This window comes from Corvus brachyrhynchos, unplaced genomic scaffold (genome assembly GCF_000691975.1).
Source record: "Corvus brachyrhynchos isolate BGI_N302 unplaced genomic scaffold, ASM69197v1 scaffold278, whole genome shotgun sequence".
NCBI lineage: Eukaryota > Metazoa > Chordata > Aves > Passeriformes > Corvidae > Corvus > Corvus brachyrhynchos.
In genome coordinates, this window is record NW_008239299.1 from 254,922 (window position 1) to 282,202 (window position 27,281).

The following is a 27,281-nucleotide window of genomic DNA, read 5'->3' on the forward strand; positions in this document are numbered from 1 at the left end:
TTTGGGTTTAGGTTTGAGTCTGAGTTTGAGTTTGGGATTCAATTTGTGTTTGAGTCTGCATCTGGGGTTGGGGTTGAGTTTGGGTCTGGATTTAGGTTTGGGTTTGAGTTTGAGTTTGAGTTAGGGTTTAGGTTTGAGTCTGAGTGAGTTTGGGTTTGGGATTCAGTTTGTGTTTGAGCCTGCATTTGGGTTTGGGTTTGAGTTTGAGTTTGGGTTTGAGTTTGGGTCTGGCCTTGGGTTTGAGTTTGGGTCTGGGTTTAGGTTTAGGTTTGGGTTTGGGTCTGGGTTTGATTTTGGGGTTGGATTTGAGTTTGGGTTTGGGTTTAGGTTTGGGTTTGATTTTGGGGTTGGGTTTAGGTTTGAGTTTGAGTTTAGGTTTGGGTTTGAGTCCACGTTTGGGTCTGGGTCTGGGCTTGGGTTAGAAGGGACCTTTTAAGCTCATTCCATCCCACCCCCTGTGACAGGCAGGGACACCTTCCACTATCCCAGGTTACTCCAAGCCCCACCCAACCTGCCCTTGGACACTTCCAGGATGGAACCGCCACAACTTCGGCCAACCCATCCCAACATAGGGACGGTGACGCCACCAAGGCCGCCAAGCCAAGCCCATAAAGCCTCGGATGGCGGCTGTCCGTTGGCCCCCGCAGCCGTGGGAATGCTGACCTGGAAGCCCTGCACCAGGATCCGCACGGTGTCCCCCACGTGGGCCCTCGTCGGGGTCATCGTGATCTTCGGGCCCTTGGGAGCAACTGCACGGGAAGGGGACGGGAAGAGCCGTCAGCGCCACTCGACATTCCCGGTGCCGGGAGTGCCCTTGGCGGGGTTAACGAGGCTTTGATGGATGATCCCGGTGAGGGGCGGCAGCCCGGGGGGTGACGGCTTGGTGATGGATGGCCAGGCTGAGTGACACCGGAATGACGGATGGACGGGGAGGGAAGGACCCCCCGGGGTGGGAGAACGGGAGAAGTGTGAGGCTGATGGATGGCTGGGATGGGATGGATTGATGGGAAGGAGTTATTTCCCAACCAAGCCCTTCTCTGCTGGAAAAAAATGGCCAAGAAGGATCAGGCTGGTTTGAAGCCACGGAGACGGACACGTCAGAGAAGCATTCCCAAAAAATGTGACCTTGGTGAGTCCCACCCAGGTGCCATTCGCACTGGAGACAACCCCAAAGCCTGGCTGGCACAAAATCCCGAGGAGAGCAGGGAAAAACCAGGGAATCCCTTTTCCCATGCCAGACTCGGGATGCTCATCTGCTCTGACGGACGGACACCACGCAGGGTCTGCTCCTGCTTCCACCTGGGCTTCTGTGGATGTCCCTGCTGGGCCAGGAGTGGGATGGGACATCCCGGAGCTGCCTGGACTTTCATGGGAGGAGAAGGGGCAATGGGCAGGAGGGAGGTTGTGCTTTGGGTTTGTCACCCTTTGTCCATCCAAGCTTTGCCATGGATGGGACAAAATGAACCCGGACACGACCCCGGCACGACACAGAGAGACAAGGAGCCACTGGAGAGCTGTAGTGGTGGACACTTGCCCTTGGAATGGCCATCCCTGCCCGGGATGCTCTTCCTGGACACCCCACAGCCCCGTCATGGATTGCTCTATCCATGTGGGATCTGGCCCTCTGGAGCAGGACTGGGCGGGATGGGCTGAAGATGATCCCACCACGAGACCAAAAGGCAGCTTTGGGGAGCGAGGGAAGGGGCTGGTGTTGGGTTTAATGCAACTTTTCTTGGGAATATCTTATCTTGGGAATGTATATTTTATATTCATTTATAGTGTGTGTGTTTATACTATGGATATATGAGGATCTGCTGGGATGGTGCCCAAAAAATGGGAGTGGAGCTGCAGAGGCACCTCCAGGGACAAGGAGAACCCTGGATTTGGGGACAGGGGACAACATGGGCTGAGCTTTGCCAATCCAGGTCTTGGACCTCCTGGGCAAGAGCAGCAAAACCACGAGGTCTCAGCCTCAGATCTAAACCCGCCGAGCTCCAGAAGGTGGGAAAATGCAGGATTTCCGTAGGTTTTGGATGATTTAATGAGGAGACATCGGGAAGCCAAGGAGGAGAAGCTCTCCAGGAGATGATGAGGAGCCAAGTGCTCCACTTGGCCAGGAGCAAGGCTGCTCCACCTGGCTCGAGGCTGGGAGAGCCTTTCCAGAGGAATGTTCTGAGGCTGGAAAACCCCCGTGGAGAGCTCTGCCTCTTCCAATGGGAGCCAGGAGAGGGCAGGGGAGCCCCAGGTGGAGAAAGACCCGATTCCCTGGATCCCATGGTCACCTGAGGAGCTTCTGCTCTTCCAGGGGCCTGGGAATGTGGGGAGCCAAATTCCCTGGCTTCAATCCCATCCCCCTCTCACAGCTGGGGCCTCGCCGGCCTCACAGGCAGGAGCCAACCTGGGAATTCCCTGCCCGGCAATTCCCACTGGGATGAGCTTTGTGATGGCCAACAAGGGTCATGGGATGTCCTTGGATCTCCTGGGACTGAGACGGGTGGAGGTGGCACTCCTCATGGCCAACATCCCCTTCCTGCTCATCCCGACACAGATTCCCCAAAAATCCCTTTTTATCCCACAAACCCCACCCTAAACATCACCCGTGGCTGGGAGGGGGAGCATAAACACCGGGAAAATCCCTTCTCCTGCCTGATGGATGCCCAAAATTCCCTCCTCTCATCCCAGCTTTTGTGGAGCCTTGGCATCACCACCTCTATCCCGATGCAGCCCCATGTGATCCCCACGTGAACCCCCAAAAGAAAAGGAAAAGGACAAAAGGAGAGAAAAATGAGTGCGAGGAAAGCAAAAAATAAAAGTGTAATTAAAAGCAAAAAAAAAAAGGAATTGGGGAAAAGGCCATAAAAAGTGGGAAAAAAAGCCAAAAAGAAAAGGCCAAAAATGGGGGGAAAGCCAAAAAATGGGGAAAAGGGCAAAAAATGAGAAAAAAGGGCAAAAAATGAGAAAAAAGGGCAAAAAATTTGAAAAAATGGAAAAAAATGGGAAAAAAGGGCAAAAAATGGGGGGAAAAAAGGGCAAAAAATGGGGGGAAAAAAAGCCAAAAAATGAAAGGATAAAGGAAAACAAATTCTCAAAGAAGCCAAAAAAAAAGAGAAAAAGCAAAAAAGGGAAAGAAGGCAAAAAAATGGAACGAAAAGCCAAAAAATGAAACGGAAAAAAGGAAAACAAATGAAAAACCAAGCAAACAAATGGAGGGAAAAAGCCAAAAAATGGGGAAAGAAAGCCAAAAAATGGGAGGGGAAAGCCAAAAAATGGAGACCAAAATTAAAAAATGAAAAGGAGAAAGCTAAGAAAAAAATGGAAAAATATTCCCAAAAAATGACAAACGTGCCGAAAACGCAGGAAAAGGCCCAAATCCCTTGGCTTACCGAGCGTGACCTCGGACTGCATGGGCATGGAGAGCGCCGGGTGCTTGACCTCGCAGCTGAACAGGGCCTCGTTGTCGATCTGGGGGTTCAGGGTCCACGTGAGGGTGGCCCGGGCCTCGACGGTGCCGTCGCTGACGGGCGCGTGCGTGTGCCGGAAGTAATAGATGGGCTCGGCCATGTGCACCCAGCGCGGGAATTCCCGGCTCACCACCGTCTCGGGAATGCTTTCCGTCACGGAATCCCGCCGGGCCGCCAGCCCCCGCGGCGGATCCGCCGTGGGGAAGGGGTTTCCCATTCCCAGCTCGCCGTCGGCTGCCAGGGATTTCGGCACCTTGGTGTCGTCCAGGTCGCGGTGCAGGAGGTTGCGGGGGGCCCAGCTCCCGGCGCCGACCGGCGGCTCCGGTAGCGGGGTGGCCTCAATGGGCTCCCCGTCCCGCTTGAAGTACACCTGGAGGGGATAAAAGGGACAGTGAGCGTGGTGGGGACGTCCCCGGCGGCCCTATGGATGGAACTCCTTCCCGCAGTCTCCATGGAAAGATGGGAATTGGGGAGCGGGCTTTGCCCGGTGGAACAGCACATGGATCTGGTGGATTTTATGGAGGACGGGTGTTTGGTTATGCCATGTGTCCGTGGGAGGGATGATCCTGCCCGGAGCTCACCAGCGGCGCGGGCTTCCCACCGGACACCACGCACACCAGGGTGAAGTTCTGCGCCTGGTAGCGGCTGAAGGGTGCCGGGGTGTCGGCAGCCAGCACCGAGATGGACGTCGGGGGAGCTGCCGGGGCAGAGGCAGGAGGTCAGCATGGAGTCCTCAACACCCCCGTCCCATCCTCATCCTCATCCTCATCCTCACCGACCTCCCCATCCTCTCCCTCATCCCCATTCTCATCCTTGTCCCCATTCCCATGCCCATCTTTGCTGCCATTCCCATCCCCATTTCCAATCCATTCCCCATCCTAATCCCTGTCCCTCTCCTTGTCCTGTCCTCACCCCCATCCTTGTCCCATCTCCATCCTTGTCCCATCCCCAACTTCATCCCCATCCTCATCCCCATCCCCATGGGCATCCTCCTCCCTCTCCCCATCCCTGTCCTCATTTTCATCTCCATTCCCTTTTCCATTCCCATTCCTGTCCCCATTCCCATCCCCATTCCCATTCCAATCCCAGCACCCACTCCCATGGCTGTCCTACACCCCATGTTCATCCCATATCCCATTCTCCTTCCAATCCCTATCCCTATCCCTATCTCTATCCTTGTCCCATCCCCAACTTCATATCCGTTCCCATCCCCATGGGCATCCTCATGCCCCTCCCCACACCATCCTCACCCTCATGCCCATCCCCGTCTTTGTCCCCATCCCCGTCCCCATCCCCATCCCCATCCCATTCCCATCCCCATTCCCATTCCCCTCCCCGTTCCCATTCCCATTTCCATCCCCATCCCCATTCCCACCCCCATCCCCATCCCGTTCCCATCCCCATCCTTGTCCTCCCACCCATCCCCATTCCCTTCCCCATCCCCATCCCCATCCCATTCCCATCCCCATTCCCATTCCTATCCCTGTTCCCATTCCCATTCCCATCCCCATTCCCATTCCCATCCCCGTTCCCATTCCCATTTCCATCCCCATCCCCATTCCCACCCCCATCCCCATCCCGTTCCCATCCCCATCCTTGTCCTCCCTCCCATCCCCATCCCCATCCTTGTCCTCCCTCCCATCCCCATCCCCATCCTTGTCCTCCCTCCCATCCCCATCCCCATCCTTGTCCTCCCTCCCATCCCCATCCCCATCCTTGTCCTCCCTCCCATCCCCATCCCCATCCTTGTCCTCCCTCCCATCCCCATCCCCATCCTTGTCCTCCCTCCCATCCCCATCCCCATCCTTGTCCTCCCTCCCATCCCCATCCCCATCCTTGTCCTCCCTCCCATCCCCATCCCCATCCTTGTCCTCCCTCCCATCCCCATCCCCATCCTTGTCCTCCCTCCCATCCCCATCCCCATCCTTGTCCTCCCTCCCATCCCCATCCCCATCCTTGTCCTCCCTCCCATCCCCATCCCCATCCTTGTCCTCCCTCCCATCCCCATCCCCATCCTTGTCCTCCCTCCCATCCCCATCCCCATCCTTGTCCTCCCTCCCATCCCCATCCCCATCCTTGTCCTCCCTCCCATCCCCATCCCCATCCTTGTCCTCCCTCCCATCCCCATCCCCATCCTTGTCCTCCCTCCCATCCCCATCCCCATCCTTGTCCTCCCTCCCATCCCCATCCCCATCCTTGTCCTCCCTCCCATCCCCATCCCCATCCTTGTCCTCCCTCCCATCCCCATCCCCATCCTTGTCCTCCCGCCCATCCCCATCCCCACCCCATCCCCGAGGATGGCAGAACGATCCCAATCCCTGCTGTCCCCACACCCGGAGACCCCGCAGTCATTTTCCCCGTGATCCCGATCCCGACGCTCACCCATCACGTTCAGGAACACATTCCCGGATGCCAGCACCACCTTCTCCCGCGTGGCTCGGTCGTAGATCCCCACGTGGCACTCGTAGGGACCGTTGTCCGAAATCCGGACCTCGGGAAGGCTGTGGAGGAGGGACAGCACTCACCACTCCATCCCCATCCCGTTTTCCCGTGGGGTTCAGCGGTCAGCACCCGGATACCGCAGCGTTGCACAGGGATCAATAAACTCCTAATAACTCCAAAGGTAGCAGGAGGAGGCCGGGAATGCTTTAGCAGCCAGAATTCACTGGCACTGACAGCTCCTCCGAGGGGAAGGAATTGCGTTATTGGAAGAGACGTGGATGGGAGGGAAAGGCACAAATCCGTGACCACGGAGCACCGACGGAAAACCTCGGCACCGGACCTGCCAGGCCACCCCAGCACAGCAACGTGGAAGGGGGGGAAAAACAGCAAATCCCGAATTCCAAGTGACCCAAATCCCAAATTCCAAGTGACCCCGGAGCGCTCATCAATCCGCCTTTTATCCGGAGGCTTTGGATAGACGTGGGGAAAACGGGAGAGGAGGAGCTGTGCCGAAGGATCGGAGCTGCTGGGGCTGGGAATGCTCGGGAGGCTGCACAGAGGTCACTTCGCTCATGGGCAGCATCCCAGCTCCCTGGTCAGCAGCATCCCACTTTTCCAGTCCCCAGAATCCCACTTTTCTGGTCCTCAACACCCCACATTTCTGATCCTCAGAATCCCACGTTTCTGATCCTCAGTATCCCACTTTTTTGGACCAGACAATCCCACCATGTTGGTCCTCAGCATCCCACTTTTTTGGTTCTTGGCATCCCACAATTCTGATCCCCAGAATCCCACTTTTCTGGTCCCCAGAATCCCACTTCTCTGGTCCTCAACACCCCACATTTCTGATCCTCGGAATCCCACATTTCTGATCCTCAGTATCCCACTTTTTTGGACCAGACAATCCCTCCGTGTTGATCCTCAGCATCCCATTTTTTTGCTCCTCAACATCCCACCTTTCTGATCCCTGGAATCCCACCTTTCTCATCCTCAGTATCCTACTTTTTGGTCCCCAGAATCCCACGTTGTTGGTCCAGAGAATCCCACCTTGTTGGTCCTCAGAATCCCACCTTTCTGATCCCTGGAATCCCACCTTTCTGGTCCTCAGCATCCCACTTTTTTGCTCCGTAGCATCCCACCTTTTTCATCCTCAGTGTCCCACTTTTCCGGTCCTCAGAATCCCACCTTTCTGATCCCTGGAATCCCACCTTTCTGGTCCTCAGCATCCCACTTTTTTGCTCCGTAGCATCCCACCTTTTTCATCCTCAGTGTCCCACTTTTCCGGTCCTCAGAATCCCACCTTTCTGATCCTCAGCATCCCACAACTCTGATCTCCAGAATCCCATTTTTCTGGTCCCCAGAATCCCACTTTTTTGGACAAGAGAATCCCACCTTTCTGGCCAGCAGCATTCCATTTTTCCAGTCAGCAGCACCATCCCGCCTCACCAGCTGGCACCATCCCATCCCACCACGCCATTGGCACCATCCCACCTTCCCGGCTGGCAGCACCATCCTGCTTTTCCAGCTGGGATCATCCTGCCTTTCCGGGCAGAATGCTCCCATCCCACCTCTCCAGCTGCGAACATCCCACATTTCCAGGCAGCATCATCCCATCCCACCTCTCCAGCTGCTCCCATCCCACCTTTCCGGTCTGTGACTTCCCACCTCCCTGGCTGGAAACGTCATCCCACCTTTCCAGCTGGAAGCATCCCGCCTTTCCAGGCAGCATCATCCCATCCCACCTTTCCAGCTGGAAGCATCCCACCTTTCCAGTCGGGACCGTTATCCCACCCCACCAAATGGAAACATCCGGCCTTTCCAGTCGGGAGCATTATCCCACCTTTCCAGCTGGAAGCATCCCACCTTTCCAGTCGGGACCGTTATCCCAGCCCACCATCCGGAAGCTTCATCCTGCCTTTCCAGCAGATTTCCACCTTCCCCCCGGCAGCATTCCCGCTTTCCAGTCAAGGGATCCATCCCTCCTCTCCGGCAGCCTCATCCCACCTCATCCATCCCATGAGGATGGGAGAAATTCCCTCATGGAGCAGTTTAAAGATCCCGCTCCGGGGAAATTTCCCTTCTGGGGTGATTCCGGCTCCACTTTTCCCTTCTCCCAGCCCCTGGCTGCCTTCCCGCTCCAAGGAGCCCCCCTGGAAGCGAGCATTCCCTCCTTTCCATGGATACAACGCTTCCAAGCGCGCCTCCACCATCTGTTCCAGCCTCCGATTATCCACGCATGGATCGGGAATCTCCTGATTCGGAGCAGCTCTGATCCCGCTCCGTCTCTTTCGGAAGGATCCCTTTGGAGTTGCAAATCGGTTTGGTATTCCCGAGGATGGGAGACCGGCCCCACAAAGTTGGGAACGCGGGAAAAAAGGGATTTGGGAATTCAGAAAGCGGCACTGCAGGACGAGGGTGGGATTTTAATCAAGGGAAGGGGGGAAAGAAAACGGGATTGGAGGGATTGGATCTCTCCCGGTTTTGCTCTTCACGGCCCCAAACCGGGATGGAAAGAGGCGGCTCCGGCAGCCCCTAGGCCGGGGTGATAAGGAGCGGGAAAACGCTGATAAGGAGCGGGGAAATGCTGATAAGGACTGGGAAAATGCTGGCTCCTCCCGGGATAACGCTGATAAGGACCGGGAAAATGCTGATAAGGAGCGGGAAAACGCTGATAGGGCCGGCTCCTCCCGGGATAACGATCCCTGGGACAGTTCCACTCGGGACAACGCTGATTAGGACTGGGAAAACGCTGATAAGGAACCGGGAAAACGTTGATAATCCAGTGTCTCCCGGGATAACGCTGATAAGGACCAGGATAACACTGATAAGGCCGGCTCCACTCAGGATAAAGCTGATAAGGACCGGGATAATGCAGATAAGGCCGGGCTAATGCTGATAAGGATCGGGATAACGCTGATAAGGACGGCTCCTCCTGGGATAACGCTCCTTGGGATGGCTCCGGCTGTGCCCGAGCCATGGCAAAGATTCCCAAAAAAAGAATAAATAGATGGAAAAACAAAGGGAGAATGAACAGGAAGAAAAGTTTGGGTTGGGAAATGCCCCATCCATCCCCAAAACCTTCCCGGGCTTGCTCCAGTTCTTCCGGAGAGCCCAAATCAGGCAGGGACTTCCCAAAAAAAGGCAAGGATTGGGAAAACCTGCCCTGCCTGGGAATGATCTCCTTGTCCCCAGGTTGGTTCCTGTTTTCCTTGGAAGAAAAGGTGATGGCGTGAGAAGTCTTTTCCCACCGACATCTCCCGATTTCCCGGCTGTTCCGGAGGCTTTCAAGTGCCCGGTGCTTGGGTGAGGGAATTTTCTGCTCCCAAATTCCGTTCGTTCTACAACGGGCGGGGAAAGGGAGGGAAACGGAGCCGTTGGAGCCCAAAAAATCCTCGGCTTTTCCTTGCCGGGTCAGGGAAATATTCCATGACCAAGGAATGTTGGATTCCTTGTCCCCCATTCCAGGGATGTTCCCAATCCCTCACTCCATGCACAGGGAATGTTGGATTCCTCATTCCCTGCTCCAGGGATGTTCCCAATCCCTCACTCCATGCACAGGGAATGTTGGATTCCTTGTCCCCCATTCCAGGGATGTTCCTGATCCCTCTCTCCATGCACAGGGAATGTTGGATTCCTTGTCCCCCATTCCAGGGATTCTCCCAATCCCTCTCTCCGTGCACAGGGAATGTTGGATTCCTCATCCCGTGAATTCCCACCGTGGGCACAGGGAATGTTTTAATCCGGTTTAATTCCCTGATTTTCCCGGTGTTCCTGGCTGGAGGCGAGTGACGGCCAAATCCAAGGGGAAGCTGGAAAGGCGGCCCCGGAGTCAGGGAATGGGAAATTCCTGCCTGGAGCTGCCAAAACCTTCTCCAAACAGAAAAATCCCCTAAAAATGTTCAAATTCCAAAGGATTGGGAAGAATTTCCCAATTCCCACCCGCTCATCCCACGGGATGAGCCAGGCCCAGCCCTTTCCAAGCCATTCCTGGATATTTCCAGGTGGAAAACATCCCATGGCTGGAGGAAATCCCGGTTTTCCCCCACCACATCTGGAATTTTCCTTACCTCCCACCAGGAAAAATGAGCTGGGAAAATCCAATTAGAAAATTCTCATTTCCCAATGAAACGAGGCCGGGAAGAAGCCGGGAGGAAGGAATATTTCATCCCAGTTTTTTCCCCTTGGATGAAGCTTCTCCTGACCTTTTTTTCCAAGCTCTACCGTTGGTTTTAGAGCAGCGGGAATGGAGCAGGTGTGGGATCAGGAATAAACCTGGAATTTCTGGAAGTGATTCCCACTTGGAATACAAGCAAGGAGAAGCTCCCGCGCCTGTTTCAGAAATAAATATGGATCTGTTTTTCCTGATTTTCCCAAGCTTTGGATTTCTCTGCCCATTCCCACCTCCAGAAATCTCCATTTTTCCGCTTTTTCCCTGCGGATCAGCAGGAAACCCCTGCGGAGCAGCAGGAAAATGGGAACACCCCTTGGATGGGGGGGCGGGTTTTGCCGGAATCTCTTCAACAGCACCAAAAAGAGGGAAGAAATTCCTAAAAATTGGCATTAAACGGGAAACAGGGACTCACCGCACGGTGGATTGGTAAACCAGGTCTTCCCGCTTCCGGTAGTTTTCCATCTGGGAAAAGTTGGTGGAAAACATGGCATCGAAGGTGAAGATCTTCTGCTTGATGGTGCCGCCGTCAGTGACCTGCAGGAAACAATCCCAGTGTCCCGAGTTTGGGAATTTGGGCAATTTTGGGCCCATTGATGAATATTTCAAAGGGGTTTTATGGGGAGAATTTGAATAAATTTCTTTGGATTTGAATACATTGATTGAGGTATTAGTGTTAATAGTAAAATGAATATATTTATTTGCACTTTAACATCGTTTTTATATGTTCGTATTTATGTAGATTTGAATGGATTTGAATTTTAATATATTTATAGTGAATATTGTAAATACAATTAATTTAATATTTTGATGCAGCACATTTAAATATTTAAATCAGAATTTTATATATATATTTAAAATTTTTATTTTTAGGGGTTATTTCTATTTCTATTTCTATTTCTGTTTCTGTTTCTGTTTCTATTTCTATATTTCTATTTCTATATTATTTCTATTTTATTTCTAATTCTATTTTATTTTTATTCCTATTTTATTTCCATTTCTATTAAATCACGATTTTCATATTTCTCCATAGAATCCCAGGACCTTTAAGGCTGGGATTTATGGATTTCTGATGCCCCTGCTGAGATGAAAATCAAAATCCACGTTTTCCATGCCATTATTCCATCGTCGGCTTCGTTTTCCAGCCAGGAATTGTCATTTTTAAATGGGAACTGTCTCCTTTTAGGACTTTTGCTCTCTGTGTCCCCCAGCACCTCTGGATTTATCTTCCCTGCTTTTGAGGAGGAGTTTTAGTGGAAAAATAAGGAGGAAAATGGGAATTTGGGGGCGAAACCAGCTCAGATCCAGCAGAGTTAAAATTCCCATTTTTTAAAATAAACCAGGAGCAGCGGCAGATTTTGGGATTTAATCCCCAAATCCAACATTTCCTGGGGCCAAGACCCCATTTCCCCACCCAACACTTGGGCAAAACTCCACCGTTATTCCCGATTTCCTATTTTCCCACTTTTTTCATGGCAAAAAGCGGCCGAAAAGGAGGGAAAAAATCCATCACTAAAAAACCTCTTCCCGTTTATTATCCCAGGCTGAGGCTTTTATGGGAAAGAAATTCCACCCTGGCACCGATGTGGGATAAAGAAAAGTGGGAAAAATGATGGGAGTTGTAAATCTCTGGCCTCAGGAACCGGGGGAATTTTCCAGGGAATTTTCTGAGGATTTTTCCGGACTTTTCTTTGGGTTTCAGGAGAAACCTGGGAGCCGCTCGGGGATGGAGAAGCTCTTTGTGTATCCAAAGGGATTTTAGGGATTCCTTTAGGGTGGGAAGCACTGGGAATGGTGGAGTTGGCGCCCATGGATTGGGAATTTGCACCCACGGGATTTTCCCAGCACATCTGGACAGATGTGGGCCCAAATCCCCCTCTATCCAAGCATAGGAGTGGGAAAACACCTCTGGAATCACCCTCTGGAATCGGGACCCCTCACATTCCTTTAGGATTCGGAGCCCGGGGAAGAGCCACATCCCTGAGGGAATCACAGGGAGTTGATGGCTCCCAGGAAAAGGCCCCTCAGGAATTGTTTTTCTCCTGGGATCAGCCCTAATTCCAGCCTTTTATCCATGCCCCGGGGGCAGTTTTTTTGGGAAGAGGAGCTCCATAGGAATTTGCAGCCCAACTTTTGCCTGCTGGGAACCAAAAAAGGGAGGATAATCGGGCAGCATCGCACGGTTCCGGTCCCAACGGATGTCTCCACATCCAGGAATGTCAGAAAAAAGGGAAAAGGGGCGCAGGAACACATCCCAGGCCCGAGGCTGCTTCCTGCATTATTCATAAACCCTAGGAAAATCCCATTCCCGACAAAACCCGGCTGTTCCAGAGGCAGCTCCCGCCCTCCCCTCCATGCTGACACGAACATTCGCTGTTCCCGAAATCCATTAAAATCCCGGAGCCTCCTGCCGGGATGCCCAAAGGATCCAAAACCATCGGGAAGTGATGGATGTGGGATGAAGGGAGCGATTTGGGAGGGGTTGGAAAGGGCTGGAATTGGGATCTGGTCCAGGCTCCGTGTCCCGGGGCTGGATCGATGGATGCCCTTTCTCCGAGCGAACGGACAATTGTTCTGGAAAGAGGGAAAATTCCCTGGAGCAGCTGCAGCGCTCCTGGTGTTGGGGCCGTCCACGGTGTCCACATCAGAGCCACCGGGAAAAACTCATTGTCCTGGAAAACTCCGGATTTCGGTTTTTCCTGCCTCCCTCGCCCATTCCCTGGAAAATCACAGCCAGCAGGAAAAACTCATTATCCTGGAAAACTCCGGATTTAGGCTTTTTCCTGCCCATTCCCTGGAAAATCACAGCCACCAGGAAAAAGTTGTTATCCTGGAAAATCCCGGATTTAGATTTTTTCCTGCCCATTCCCTGGAAAATCACAGCCAGCGGGAAAAACTCGTTATCCTGGAAAACTCCTGGTTTTGCTTTTTCCTGCCCATTCCCTGGAAAATCACTGCCAGCGGGAAAAACTCATTATCCTGGAAAACCCCTGGTTTTGCTTTTTCCTGCCCATTCCCTGGAGAATCCACATCCAGCTGAAATCCAACCTCCCATCCCGAGGCTCCTGGACCACCAATCCCACCTTGCTCCGAGCCCCCAACGCCACATTCCCCTTCCCAAAATCCAGAGGAGCTGATTCCTTTGCGCGATCCTTGCTGGTTTGGTCCCAAAATGAGCCCCACATCCCAAAGGGATCACCCACCGCCCTTTTCCAGCATCCCAAAAACCTCGGGAATGAGCAAATCAACATTTTATGGGAGAGTTGTGCAATTTTGGGAGGCACATCCCTGTTTTCTGCTGCCTCTCCGGAGCCGGAGCGAGGCCTTGGGAATAAAGAGCTCCATAAATTCTGCGGATGCTCCCAGCCTTTTCTCCCCGAGCATGAGGAATTCACAGCATTCCAAATAAATTCTCGTCTTGGAGATGGATGGCACCAGCCAGTCCTCCAGGAGCTGCCGGCTGGAAATCTCTCCATCAGCAGCTCCGCTCCATTTTTAGGGAATTCCTTCTCATCCATAAAACTCGAGTTGTCCCCGGAAGGGAAGTGGGGTTGGAAATCCCTGCATGGCTCGGACTGAGTGGGGTTGGCTGGAAAATGTGGAATTTCTGGGAGTGAGAGGGGAAAAAGCGGCATTCTGGTGTCTCCTCCTGAGCTAATTCCCAAATTTTGGAGGCTCTGGGCATTCCAAGCAGCACTGGGTGGCGTGGGAAGGGTTTGGAATTCGGGAGTCCTTCCCTTGGCTCCGCTGCTCCACTTGGAACCGGTGCTGCTGCAGGCCGGGACTTTATCGGTGTCACCGGCCACATTCCCACTTGGACGTGACATTCCCACCTGAAGCCACCTCGGGAATGCCTGGACCCACCTCAGGATCCGGCACAGCCCCGGAGATGCTGGCGCCAGGAGCCAAGGAACAGCTCCAGCTCTTCCCGGCCTCACTCCGAGCTCGTTCGCACGGATTCCGCCACCCCCGTCTCCTGCCAAGGCTTTTTCGGGAGCTCTCCAGGTGCAGATCCATGTTCGCACCTGTTCCCGGGAACATCACACCTTCCGGAGGCGTTGGGATTGTTGGATGTTAATTAACGCCTCTGCCTGTGAGATGTGTTCCTGTTTATTCCGGGAAAAATCCCCTTTGCTCATCCCGGGAATGCTAAAATAGGCTGCATTCCAGCGGCGGAGGGGTTTCCCAGGGGGAGGAACCTCTCCCTGTCCCTCATCCCTGAGGAATCCAGGGGAATTGCTGGAATTGCGGGTGCTGGCTGCACTCTGGGGCTTCTCTGTGGGGTTTCACCTGTGGGAAGAGGCTCCTCGGCCTCGGAGCGCACAGATCCTGATGGGATCACCCACGCGGGAGATACGGATTCATAACGTGGGTTATGGATGCATCCCGTGGGTTATGGATGAATCCCGTGGGTTATGGATTCATCCCGTGGGTTATGGATTCATCCCGTCGGTTATGGATTCATCCCATGGGTTATGGATGTGCCCTGAGGGGTTACGGATGCATTCCATAGGTTATGGATGTATCCCATAGATTATGGATGCATCCCGGGATGGATGTCTCCCATGGGTTATGGATCTGCCCTGAGGGGTTATGGATGCATTCCACAGGTTATGGATTCATCCCATGGGTTATGGATGTACCCTGAGGGGGTATGGATGCATTCCATAGGTTATGGATGTATCCCATAGATTATGGATGCATCCCGGGGGTTATGGATGTATCCCGTGGGTTATGGATTCATCCCATGGGTTATGGATGTGCCCTGAGGGGGTATGTATGCATTCCATAGGTTATGGATGGATCCCATGGGTTATGGATGCATCCCGGGGGTTATGGATGTATCCCGTGGGTTATGGATTCATCCCATGGGTTATGGATGTGCCCTGAGGGGTTATGGATGCATTCCAGAGGTTATGGATGCATCCCATGGGTTATGGATGCATCCCGGGGGTTATGGATGTATCCCGTGGGTTATGGATTCATCCCATGGGTTATGGATGTGCCCTGAGGGGTTATGGATGCATTCCATAGGTTATGGATGGATCCCATGGGTTATGGATGCATCCCGGGGGTTATGGATGTATCCCGTGGGTTATGGATTCATCCCATGGGTTATGGATCTGCCCTGAGGGGTTATGGATGCATTCCATAGGTTATGGATGTACCCAGTGGGTTATGGATTCATCCCGTGGGTTATGGATTCATCCCGTGGGTTATGGATGTGCCCTGAGGGGTTATGGATGCATTCCATAGGTTATACACCTGCCCGGGGAGTTATGGATGCATCCTGTGGGTTATGGATGTATCCTGTGGGTTACGGATGTATCCCATAGTTTATGGATGTATCCCATAGGTTACGGATGTATCCTGTGGGTTATGGATGTATCCCAGGGTTATGGATCCATCACAGGGGTTACGGATCCATCCCATAGGTTATACTCCCATCCTGTGGGTTATGGATCCATCCCATGGGTTACGGATCCATCCCACTGGTAACGGATCCATCCCATGCGTTATGGATCCATCCCATGGTTACTGATCCCTCCCCGGGTTACAGATCCATCCCATGGGTTACGGATCCATCCCATGGGAAGAAACTGTGGGACTAGAACATGTTTAAATGGCAAGACATGTCAGTAACTTACGGATCCATCCCAGGGTTATGGATCCATCCCAGGGTCATGGATCCATCCCAGGGTTATGGATCCATCCCAGGGTCATGGATCCATCCCAGGGTTATGGATCCATCCCAGGGTCATGGATCCATCCCAGGGTTATGGATCCATCCCAGGGTCATGGATCCATCCCAGGGTTATGGATCCATCCCAGGGTCATGGATCCATCCCAGGGTTATGGATCCATCCCAGGGTCATGGATCCATCCCAGGGTTATGGATCCATCCCAGGGTCATGGATCCATCCCAGGGTTATGGATCCATCCCAGGGTCATGGATCCATCCCAGGGTTATGGATCCATCCCAGGGTCATGGATCCATCCCAGGGTTATGGATCCATCCCAGGGTCATGGATCCATCCCAGGGTTATGGATCCATCCCAGGGTCATGGATCCATCCCAGGGTTATGGATCCATCCCATAGATTGTGGATCCACCCCAGGGTTACGGATCCATCCCAGGGTTTATTCCCCCCTCCATTCCCCACCCAAGTGCCATTGACTTTTCCACCTCTCTCCCCCTTTCCCTCCCCCTTCCCGCCTGGAGCAGCTCAGATCCCTCCAACTCCAGGAGCTCCCTCTGCTCCCTGTCCAATAAACCACGGGGAAGAGGAGCCCCGCGTGACCCCAATCCAGCGCTCCGGAGCCACATTCCCATGATTTACAAGCGGAATAAACAGAACTCCGCAGCTCCGGCGGATCCGCCCCGGCACTCCCGGATCCATCCGTCACCTCCAGCACCCGCGAGCTGCCGCTGGAGCTTCGGGAAGCTGCGAAAGTCCAGGAGCGAGACAAGACGGGGCAAAAACGGGAGAGAAAACTTAAAACCAGGAAGGAATTGGGCAAATCCTGAGATGCTCCATGAAAAACGCAACTTCCCAAACCCAGGCAGCTCCCTGGGAAAGGAGCAAGAGGGAAGGAGGGGTAAAAAACCCTGGAAGAAAGGGGGGATTTGCAGGGATAAAAATAAAAGCTGGGATATTTTTGCCCTTCCCGTTCCCGCCGAGGTTTCTCGGAGCATCATTTGCTCCGGAGCATCGGCCGCTCCCGCGTCCCTCCTCGCAGGGGGGATTATGCAAATCCAGCCCCAGCTCCCGGGAAAGTGGGTTAATCCAATATTACCGAGTGGAAAAGGGAAGGAAAAACCTGGCGGAGACGGTGGAGCCGGCAGAAAAAAATTCCTCCCTAAAAAAAGAGGGCAACGGAGCCGATTCGCAGCTGGAATTTGGGATTTGGGACAGGTTTGGGGTTCTATTCCCTGCCTGAATGCCCTGTCCAGCATTTATCCATGTCCATCCATAAATAATTATAGGAAAATCCGTCCCAGATCCCATGGAAATGGTCCCATGCACACATCACATTCCAACGGCCGGATTTGTATCCGTCCGGAGAGCTCCTTTCCCTATTTAAAAACCTGGGAATGGAGAAAGGGCTGCTCCTTGTTCAGGGAGCAGGACCAGGATGGGAAATCCAAGGAAAAACATTCCCAGCTGCTCCATCCGATGCCACGCCCTTTCTTTGCCTCCCCCAGCAGTTTTCCCTGGAAAACTTCATGTGTTCTTGGATAAAACCATTTGTGGTTGGCAGTTTATCCCAAATTTTCCTGGAGAAAGCTCAGGATTGGTGAACCTGAAGCTGGATCAAGGCTCAGGAGTGGTGATCCAGGGGCAGCTCCCACCTCCAAATCCCCTCATTCCCAAATAAAACCAGCCTCAAAATTCCCCCTTTCCCAAATAAACCCAGCCTCAAAATCCCCTCATTCCCAAATAAAACTGGCCTCCAAATCCCCCTTCGAAAATAAAACCGGCCTCAAAATTCCCACTTTCCCAAATAAAACCAGCCTCAAAATTCCCCCTTTCCCAAATAAACCCAGCCTCAAAATCCCCTCATTCCCAAATAAAACTGGCCTCCAAATCCCCCTTCGAAAATAAAACCGGCCTCAAAATTCCCCCTTTCCCAAATAAACCCAGCCTCAAAATCCCCTCATTCCCAAATAAAACCAGCCTTCAAATCCCCTCATTCCCAAATAAAACCAGCCTCCAAATCCTCCCTTTCCCAAAAAACCCCAGGAGCTTCCATCCTGACCAACATGCCAAATTCCCAAAGATTTTGGGAACAGGGAAAGTTTTTTTTGAAAAGCTCTGCATGAAGAGCCCCAAACTTCTCCCCAAATCCTGGATATCCCAAATTTTCCTGATTCCTCCCTTTTTTCCATCATTTCCCACCCACCAAGCTCTTCGCAGAACGGTGCCAACCTCAGCTCCCACCTCCAACAAAGATTTTGGGAACAGGGAAAGTTTTTTTTTGAAAAGCTCTGCATGAAGAGCCCCAAACTTCTCCCCAAATCCTGGATATCTATCCCAAATTTTCCTGATTCCTCCCTTTTTTCCATCATTTCCCACCCACCAAGCTCTTCGCAGAACGGTGCCAACCTCAGCTCCCACCTCCAAATCCCAATCCTGCCGTCCCTAAATCCACCTGGCAACCACACCAAAACACCTGGAAAAACCCTCCCGGAGCCCTCGGGATGATGAAACCAGACTCAAAATTCCACCTTCCCAAAAAAAACCGGCCTCCAAATCCTTCCTTTCCCAAATAAAACCAGCTTCCAAATCCTCCATTCCCAAATAAACCCAGCCTCAAAATCCCTCATTCCCAAATAAACCTGGCCTCCAAATCCTTCCTTTCCCAAATAAAACCAGCTTCCAAATCCTCCATTCCCAAATAAACCCAGCCTCAAAATCCCTCATTCCCAAATAAACCTGGCCTCCAAATCCTTCCTTTCCCAAATAAAACCAGCTTCCAAATCCTCCATTCCCAAATAAACCCAGCCTCAAAATCCCTCATTGCCAAATAAAACCATCCTCCAAATCCTCCATTCCCAAATAAAACCGGCTTCCAAATCCCCCTTTCCCAAATAAACCCGGCCTCCAAATTTCCACTTTCCTGGATAAAACCGGCCTCAGAATTCCACCTTTCCCAAATAAAACCAACAACCAAATCCTCCATTCCCAAATAAACCCAGCCTCAAAATCCCTCATTCCCAAATAAACCCGGCCTCCAAATTTCCACTTTCCTGGATAAAACCGGCCTCAGAATTCCACCTTTCCCAAATAAAACCAACAACCAAATCCTCCATTCCCAAATAAACCTGGCCTCCAAATTCCCCCTTTCCCAAATAAACCCGGCCTCAAAATCCCTCATTCCCAAATAAACCCGGCCTCCAAATTTCCACTTTCCTGGATAAAACCGGCCTCAGAATTCCACCTTTCCCAAATAAAACCAACAACCAAATCCTCCATTCCCAAATAAACCTGGCCTCCAAATTCCCCCTTTCCCAAATAAACCCGGCCTCAAAATCCCTCATTCCCAAATAAACCCGGCCTCCAAATTTCCTTTTCCAGAGCCATCCCTCATCCCCCCCCACCGTGGTTTCCAAGGCCTTCCCCGCTGCCTCCCTCCTCCCTGGAATTGATATTCCCATCAGCCGGAGCTCCGGCTGCTTTTCCTGCCTCATCCGCCCTTGACCTCCTGTTCCCGAGGCTCCGCGTTCCCATTCCCGAGGCGTCGCAGCTCACCCGGTACCAGACGATCTCCCGCATTTTCCCGTCGGTTTTGAAGTTGCATTTCAGGGTCACGGCGTCTCCCACCACCACCGGAGGCAGGGGCTCGATGCTGACGGTCAGATAGGCTGGAAAAGCGGGGAAAAAAGGCAGGAAAAGTGACCTGAGCTCCAGGGAAGTTCGGAGCGGGGGTTCGAATGGTGTTTTCCAAGGGTTTCATGGATTAATGGCGCTGTTGTACCCCAGGGAAAGCCCAGCCAAGTCCTGACCCCTCGCTGGGATGGATTTGGGCTGCTCCCAACCATCCCAAAAAATCCAAACGGAAGGAAATCCTTCCTGAATTCGGGAAAATCCCAGCAGCCGCCATTCCCGCTGCAAATTCCCATCCTTGCTGGTTTTCCCATCGTCTGCCCCTCATTGGTTCTCTCCCCTGTGCTTCCATAAAACTTCCCAAATTCCTCATTCCTGATGGGAATGGGTCCAACAGCTTCCCCACCCGGCCGTTTTCCAGCCCCTTCCCCATCTCCCCACCGCCGGATGCCGGATCCATCCTCGCTCCAGAGGGAAAATCTGAGCCTGGCCAGCTCCATCCATCCCTTTTTTTCCCTCTTTCCCCTCGATTTGCTGGGAAATCGGGAGCAGGGGAGCAGGGAGCAGTTGCATTCCCAGTTTATTTTCCTGCCTTTCCTGCGGCTGTTGGGAGATGATGGATTGACAACCTAGAAAATCCCAGCCTTGCCTCAGCATCCTTCCCTGGAAAATCCCAGCCTTGCCTCAGCATCCTTCCCTGTTTGACACCAGGACATCCCAAAAAAACCCCCTCACCCACCCTAAATTCCCGGTTTTTTTAACCACTCCTTGCACCAGGTGGGAAAACAGGAGCAGGTTTGGAAACTGGGCTGGAAGTCCGAGATTCCTTTGTGGAAGATGCCCTGGGAAAGGGGGGAAGGTGAATTCCCGGGATTTTTGGTGCCTCCCAGGCAGTGATCTGAGGCTCAGTATTCCTTGTAAAACAACTTGGAGGTGTTTGTGCCATAAATCCCAGGCACGACCTGCGGGAGAACACGCTCCGGGAACACGTGCCGGCTGCGGCAGCAGGGCAGCATGGCCTGGAATATTGAATACCGGGATAAAGCCGGAAAATCCCGTTTTGTGCTGCTTTTGGGGGGGCTGCAGGAACAGCTCTGCACAAGGAAATACGGGGAAAAAGTGGATTTTTTTGGATTTTTCGGGAGTAGGGCTGAGGGTTAAATCCCTTTTCAGCCCCGAATGATGCTGGGAATGATGGAATTTCGATGTTGCATCCCGGAATCCTGGTTCTCCTCACCGGGAGCCACCGAAATCCTGGCCAACATTCCCTGTCTGTCTGCGGCCGGTGCCTTTCCAGCCTTTCCAGCCTGTCCAGGGTTTATTTTTGTTCCTAAAGCAGGGATTAATTCCCTGTGACTGCCAAGGCTGCGCGAGGGGCCCTCGGATTCGGGGATTTGGGGATGGAAAAGGCAGGGGTGGGGAAGGAGGAGGAAAAGGAGGAGGAGGATGGATGGAGGAGGGGCAGCCGAGGTCTCTCCGGCTGCCCCGATTCCCCTCGCTCGGCTTTTGAACGCCGGGATGAGCAACAGGCACGGAAAAGCAGCGGGAGGGATGAGCAAATCCTTGGCAGCGCAGCAGGAGCCGCCGCAAGGAAATCGGGATGCGGGCGGAAAAGCTCTCGCCTTTCCACGGAGCAGGAGCCTCCGGGTGGGATCCCAGCTCCCGCCTGCCCCTGGATCAACGGAAGATTAACGGGAGCCGGGGAGGAACCGGCAAAGCCGGAGTGGAGATTGGATTTTCCCTGGTGCCTGTGGGGTGTGGAGATCCTGGAGTTCCCAGAGCAGCATTCCCAGATGTTTTCCATCCCTCTTCCCACGTTATTCCCTTCCAGACCCGTGCACTGCCATGGGAAGAGGAACCATCCCCATCCCCATCCCCAGCAAAGATTGGATTTTCCCTCCTGTCCATGGGATCCAGGAGTTCCCAGAGCAGCATTCCCAGATGTTTTCCATCCCTCTTCCCATGCTATTCCCTTCCAGACCTGTGCACTGCCATGGGAAGCAGAACCATCCCCATCCCCATCCCCAGCAAAGATTGGATTTTCCCTCCTGTCCATGGGATCCAGGAGTTCCCAGAGCAGCATTCCCAGATGTTTTCCATCCCTTTTCCCAAACTATTTCCTTCCAGACCCGTGCACTTCCATGGGAAGCAGAACCATCCCCATCCCGGTCCCGCCAAGGTGGTGTTTGGGCCATTCCCTGATTTTTGGTGGATTTTTCAAGTCAAAAAGCACCAAGTTCGGGGTGGCCCCAGCCACTCCCACGCAGCAAATCCACCCATCCAAGCATTTTTCCAAGGAAATCCCCCTCCAAACCCATCCCTGACCTGCATCTTCTGGGTGGCCAAGAAAAAACCCCCAAAATGGGAATTTTTCCCCCTCTGCTCCCTCCATGTGCCGGAAAACCACTTGGAGCTGGCAACGGGAGCAGCTTCCACCTGTATTCCTGGGAATTCTGGCTTGGCTGGGCCTTAAACACCAGAGTAGAACCACAGGATGCTCCCGAGCTTTTCCTGTGTGGAAAAGCCAAAGCTCTGGAGCTCCAGGATTTATTGCTCCGGTGCCTTGGGATGAGGATCCCACAAAAAGCTGATCCCTGGAAGGGCAGGGAAGGGGAAAATCCAAATGCTCCTCAAATCCAGAGCAAAACCATCCCAGAAGTTGTAGAAAAGAAGGAGGGAAGAGGGAGAGGGAAACAGATGCCGAGTCCCCACAGGAGCCGGCCAAGGATGCGTGGAGGGGAGGGGAAAACCGGGAAAACAAAGCCAGGAGCTGGAAAATAAAGCAGGGATCCAGATGGAGCCGTCCAAATCCCGCTGTTTGGCTGCGGCTGACGTGCGAATCCCATCCCTCATCCGCCCCTTCCCTTCACTTCCCGACAGGGAACAACTGCGAGGTGTCAGCGCTGCTCCAGAGCTTCCCTCGGCTCCCTTTTTTTGGGATTTACTGCGGAGAACAAAGCGGCAGCAGTGATGGAACTGCTGGATGGGAAGGACTCTTCCAAAAAGGCTCCAAAGGAGGAGCCCATCCCAAATTTCTGTCATCCCTCCCGTTATCAGCACCCCCTTATCAGCATCCCCTTATCAGCACCCCCTTATCAGCATCCCCTTCTCAGCCTTGCCCTGCTCTCTTTTTTGGGATTTACTGCGGAGAACAAAGCGGCAGCAGTGATGGAACTGCTGGATGGGAAGGACTCTTCCAAAAAGGCTCCAAAGGAGGAGCCCATCCCAAATTTCTGTCATCCCTCGCGTTATCAGCATCCCCTTATCAGCATCCCCTTATCAGCATCCCCTTATCAGCACCCCCTTATCAGCATCCCCTTCTCAGCCTCGCCCTGCTCTCTTTTTTGGGATTTACTGTGGAGAACAAAGCGGCAGCAGTGACGGAACTGCTGCATGGGAAGAACTCTTCCGAAAGGGCTCCAAAGGAGGAGCCCATCCCAAATTTCCGTCATCCCTCGCATTATCAGCGTCCCCTTATCAGCATCCCCTTATCAGCATCCCCTTCTCAGCCTCGCTCCGCTTCCCCTTTGCTGTTTTCAATCCGAGATTTTCCAGAGAAAGCCGGGCTGGGCCTCCCCCGGTTCGGATTCAGCCCTCTGGAAATTCATCCCTCTGATTAGATCGCATCCCTGGGGAGGAGAGGATATTTTTGCCAGCAATCGCTGGGAATTCTGGCCCCATCCAGTTTCAGGGGAATTAGAAAAAAAAGGGAAAAGGGAAGTGGGCGAGGAGAGGGGGAAGGGAGGGATAAAGGGAATGTCCTTTGAAATCGGGAGTGACGCGTTAATAAAGGAGAACATCGGAACAAGCTCGGTGCTTCCAATTACAAAAGAGCTCCCAGGGATGAGGCAGGAATTGCTCCAGCCCTGGAAGTGCGGGATGCTGAATAAAAACCCCATTCCCAGCCCTTTCCAGCATTCCATGGGGATTTCTGCCCACAAACGCAGTCGGGTGCCCCATGGGAATGGCCAGTGGCCGGAATCCCCCGTAGGCTGAGGTTCCTGGGGAGCAGGGGAGCGAGGGAATGGATGGGTGGGAATCTGCCAAGGAAAGGCCTGGAGGCCTTGGAGTGACGGAGCTTTCCAAGGAATCCCAGCACCACAGGAGCCCCTTCCACGTCTTCCCCAGGCTCCCGATTCCTTCCAACCCACATAGAAATCCAACATTTATTTATTGATATAAATCGAAATCCCGGATTTCTCACCTCCCTGCGCTTCCCAAAAAATCTGACTCCAAGCCCATGGAACCCTGGAATGGCTTGGATTGGAAGGGACCTTAAAGCTCATCCCATTCCATGGGCAGGGACTCGTCCCGCTATCCCAGATTTCTCCAAGCCCCATCCAACCTTGGGCAAATCCCGGGATGGGGCAGCCCCAGCTGAGGATGGATTTTCCCCCTTTCCATGTCCCCAGAGTCCAACGCATCCCCATCCTTTTAGGAATGGTCCTTGGAAGCGGCAACGGATCCGAGCGGAGCGGGAGCTCAGGATGGAGCAAGGGCAAGGGATTCTTGGAATCCAGTGGCTCCATCCCCCTCTGGAATGTCCCCGGTATCCTTGAGGAGCTGGTGACAACGTGAACACCTCGACATTTTAATTAGCCAGTGATTAACGGGCCTTATCCATAATTCCCTCCCATTCCTCCACCTCCCTTTTCCAAGCCGGGATGGGATGAGAAAACCAGGAAGGAACGGGAAAACAGACACCAGCACTCCCTTAACGGGCGGATCTCCTGCAATTCCAAGGATTTAAGGAGAGCAGGAGACGCTTTCCCCCTTGAGGTGGGATCTAAAGGGGTGCAAACGCCCCTGGAAAAAGCCAGGAATGCTCCTGCTGCAAATTCCCGACCGGAGGGGTTGGAATGTCCGTGGCCGTGGCAGATCCAGGGATGTCACCCGCGGATCCGCGTGAACCGAACGCGCCCTGACTGGCGGCGCTTTGCAACATCTTGTTCATGAAAAATTCAACAGCTCCAGTTGTTCCTGAGAACGCAGCAAATTCCTTCCCTCTCCCTTCCCGGCTCCGGCCATGCCTTATTTATGACATTCCAGGACAATTTACGGTCGGAATAAGGCTCTGCCTCTCCTCGTTAACCCGGGAGGGCTCCAAGGGTGAAGAATTCCCGGCTGGCCCCATCCAGACCGGTCACATTTTGCTGAATCCGGAGCTTTTCCTCCTGGAAAGCTGCACTGGGGTTTGATTTTTTATTTAAACGGGAATAAGCGTTTGACACGGGTTTAACACCAGCCAGGGAATGGGATGTGACAGCCGGAGTCGGCGCCGCGCTTCCAAGGAAAACAGGCCTTCAGGAAGGGGGAAAAACGGATTGGGGGAGCCTCGTGCTGAGTTTGCCTTGGATATTCAGCTTTGCTTCCCAAAATTCCACCAGACGAGCTCCAGCTGGGTTAAACATCCCCAACCCCTCCACTGCCTTCCCAAAAATCATCGTGGCTTTTGGAAAACGGGCGCATTCCCTAAAATAAACCCGGGAAAGTTGGCGTCACCCCTGGGTGAGAAGGAGCCTGGGCTGGCAGGGAGCGAATGGCATCAATCCCGGGAAAATGGGATATTAACGGGCCGAGCAGACAATTAAGAGCCGGTAATTAAAATTCCTCTTCCCTCACAAACATCTCATTAGGAGCCACTTCCCTGCCTCATTTCCATAAGTGGGAGGGAACAATTCCACAGCTGGATCTGGAATTATTCCGTAGGAGGGGCTGCCGGACCAAAGCGGCTCCTAAATTTTAAAGGATCCGGAGAAAATGTATGGAATGAGCAGGGGGATGTCCAGCCCGTGGTTTGGTCCGTTTATTCCCAATTAATTCTGCCGGATTCCATGGATGTATCCCGAGCCTCCTTAGCTCTTCGCGGTGGGAATCGATGGCTTGGATCGATCCTTTGGATCGATCCATGGATTGAGCGCGGCCCCTTGGGCCTCTCGGCCCCTTTTAAATGAAGATGAAGTGAGGGAACCACTCCATGCTGGGGACAGCCGGGCCCCGGGGGCTGCTTCCGGTCACATTCCGTGGGCAAAACACTTTGGAATTACGCAACGATGGAATTTGTATGGATCAGTTCTGTCCAGAGAAGCCAAGGCTGCTCCAGCCCTGGAATTGTCCAAAGCCTTCTTGGGCTTGGAGCACCCTGGGACAGGGGAAGGTGTCCCTGTCCGTGGTAGGGAATGGGATGGGATTTAAGGTCCCTCCAATCCAACCCATTCCATGATTCCCTGTTTTTATAAAGCACAGCGCAAACCCCAAATGCAGCTCCCAAGGATTTCAACACCCAAATCCTGTTGAGGTGGAATTTTTAACCACTTTCCAGCTTCCCTTTTTTTTCCTTAAATCCCAGATTCCTCTGAAGCAAAACATCCCAAAGAAAAGATATCCCAGTCCAAAGAAAAAGGATTCATGCCCCATTTGCTCCGTGCCGTGATTCCCAATGTCCTTGTCTCCATGGGAAGCACCTCCAACACCACCTGAGGGCTTCCCGAGGGTTGATGCTGATGGATCTTCAGGAAAAATCCATTTTCAGACCTGTTTTCCTCATCACGAGCTCCAGAGTCCCTTTTATCTTCCAGAGAGGTGGGAATGGTTCTTATCAGCTCTCAGATCCCGGCCCGGCCAGGGCAGCAGCTCCAGAGGCGGCAGAGAAATGAGGAATGAGATCCAAAGGCATCCTGCTGGGCTAAAAACCATCCAAACATTCCGGCTCCGTGGGATTTTCATCCCCGTCGGCACAAGAAAGGATTTCAGAGGGAAAGGGAGAGTTTGGGCACTTTGGGGCTGGAAAAGCTACGGGGAATTTGGGATTTGGGAGCCTCCCGGTGCTGCCGTGCCCTCCCATCTCTCTGACCCCCATCTCCGGCCTTTTTCCATCTCCTCCTTCCCACTTTTCCACCTTTCGCTGTCCGCTTTCCTTCCCACAGTGACTCAAGCCCAGCTTTCCCCATCCCCAATAAATCCCAGGAAAACCCCAGCGTTTTCCGCCTTCACCGCACGCCTCCTGCCAAACAGTTCCAGGTGGGATTGAGCCGTCGGAATCAGCTCCGTGGCCTGGGCACGGACTGGAATAAATCCTCGAACGTCTTCATCCGACTTTTTCCAAGCTCCTCGGAGCTGTTCCGGCTCACTGGAGCACGGGATGAGGGAGCCCATTCCCGGCTCCGCTCCAACTCGCGGCGTCAATTTCGCGCTTGTTCGACATCTCCGGCACAAATCCGCAGGGAATGGGGCGTTCCAGGAAAAAGATGGATGTTCGAAGGGAAAACCGTGACGGTTTTCCTTGGATGGAGCCCAGGCCCTGCTACAAACCCTTGGAATGGCCTTGGAATCATCGTTTGGATGTTCAGGGGGTCCCTCATCCTAAAAATCCAGGGATTTCCCAGATACTCAGAGATGTAAATCCGTGGTGGATCCAAGGATCGCATCCCACTCATCCCAAGAGCCAAATCCAGCAGATACAAAACCAGGGATGCTGGAAAAGTGATGGTTTGAGGATGAATGCAGGAAAAACAGGATTGGAGGCAAGCAACAGCCACCAGAAAACCGGGATCAGTTGGATTTGGGATGTATCTCCCTGGGATAGATGGAACAAAAGCAGGGATGCTGGAAAAGTGAGGATTTGGGGGTGAACAGAGGAAAAACAGGATTGGAGGGGAGCAACAGCCACCAGCAAACCAGGATCAGTCAGATTTGGGAACTATTTGGACTGGAATTTTCTTCCATTTGGGACAAAATTCCAACCCCCCCAAAGCCGAACCCCGCAGAAGAGGATCTCCGTCCATGAAAACGCACAGAGAAGGATCCAAGACCCTTCCAAGACTCTGGAAACGCCTCCCAATCCCAAAACTCCTTAAATCAACTCCATCGAGGCGCAGCCTGC

The 27,281-nt window shown here is 53.1% G+C and overlaps 1 protein-coding gene across 1 annotated transcript in view; it reads right to left on the minus strand.

The window, feature by feature from the left end:
* IGSF21 (immunoglobin superfamily member 21) overlaps positions 1–19,522 on the minus strand; it is a gene marked incomplete at its 5' end in the record, with an annotated part of 23,072 nt that extends 3,550 nt beyond the window's left edge. Inside the window, 6 exons of the mRNA XM_017740605.1 lie at positions 482–749; positions 3,384–3,831; positions 4,043–4,158; positions 5,844–5,962; positions 10,487–10,608; positions 19,325–19,522. Of these exons, the coding sequence (XP_017596094.1) occupies positions 482–749; positions 3,384–3,831; positions 4,043–4,158; positions 5,844–5,962; positions 10,487–10,608; positions 19,325–19,522 (1,271 nt within the window). The remainder of the gene's footprint in view (positions 1–481; positions 750–3,383; positions 3,832–4,042; positions 4,159–5,843; positions 5,963–10,486; positions 10,609–19,324) is intronic.
* Between the last annotated feature and the right edge of the window lie 7,759 nt (positions 19,523–27,281).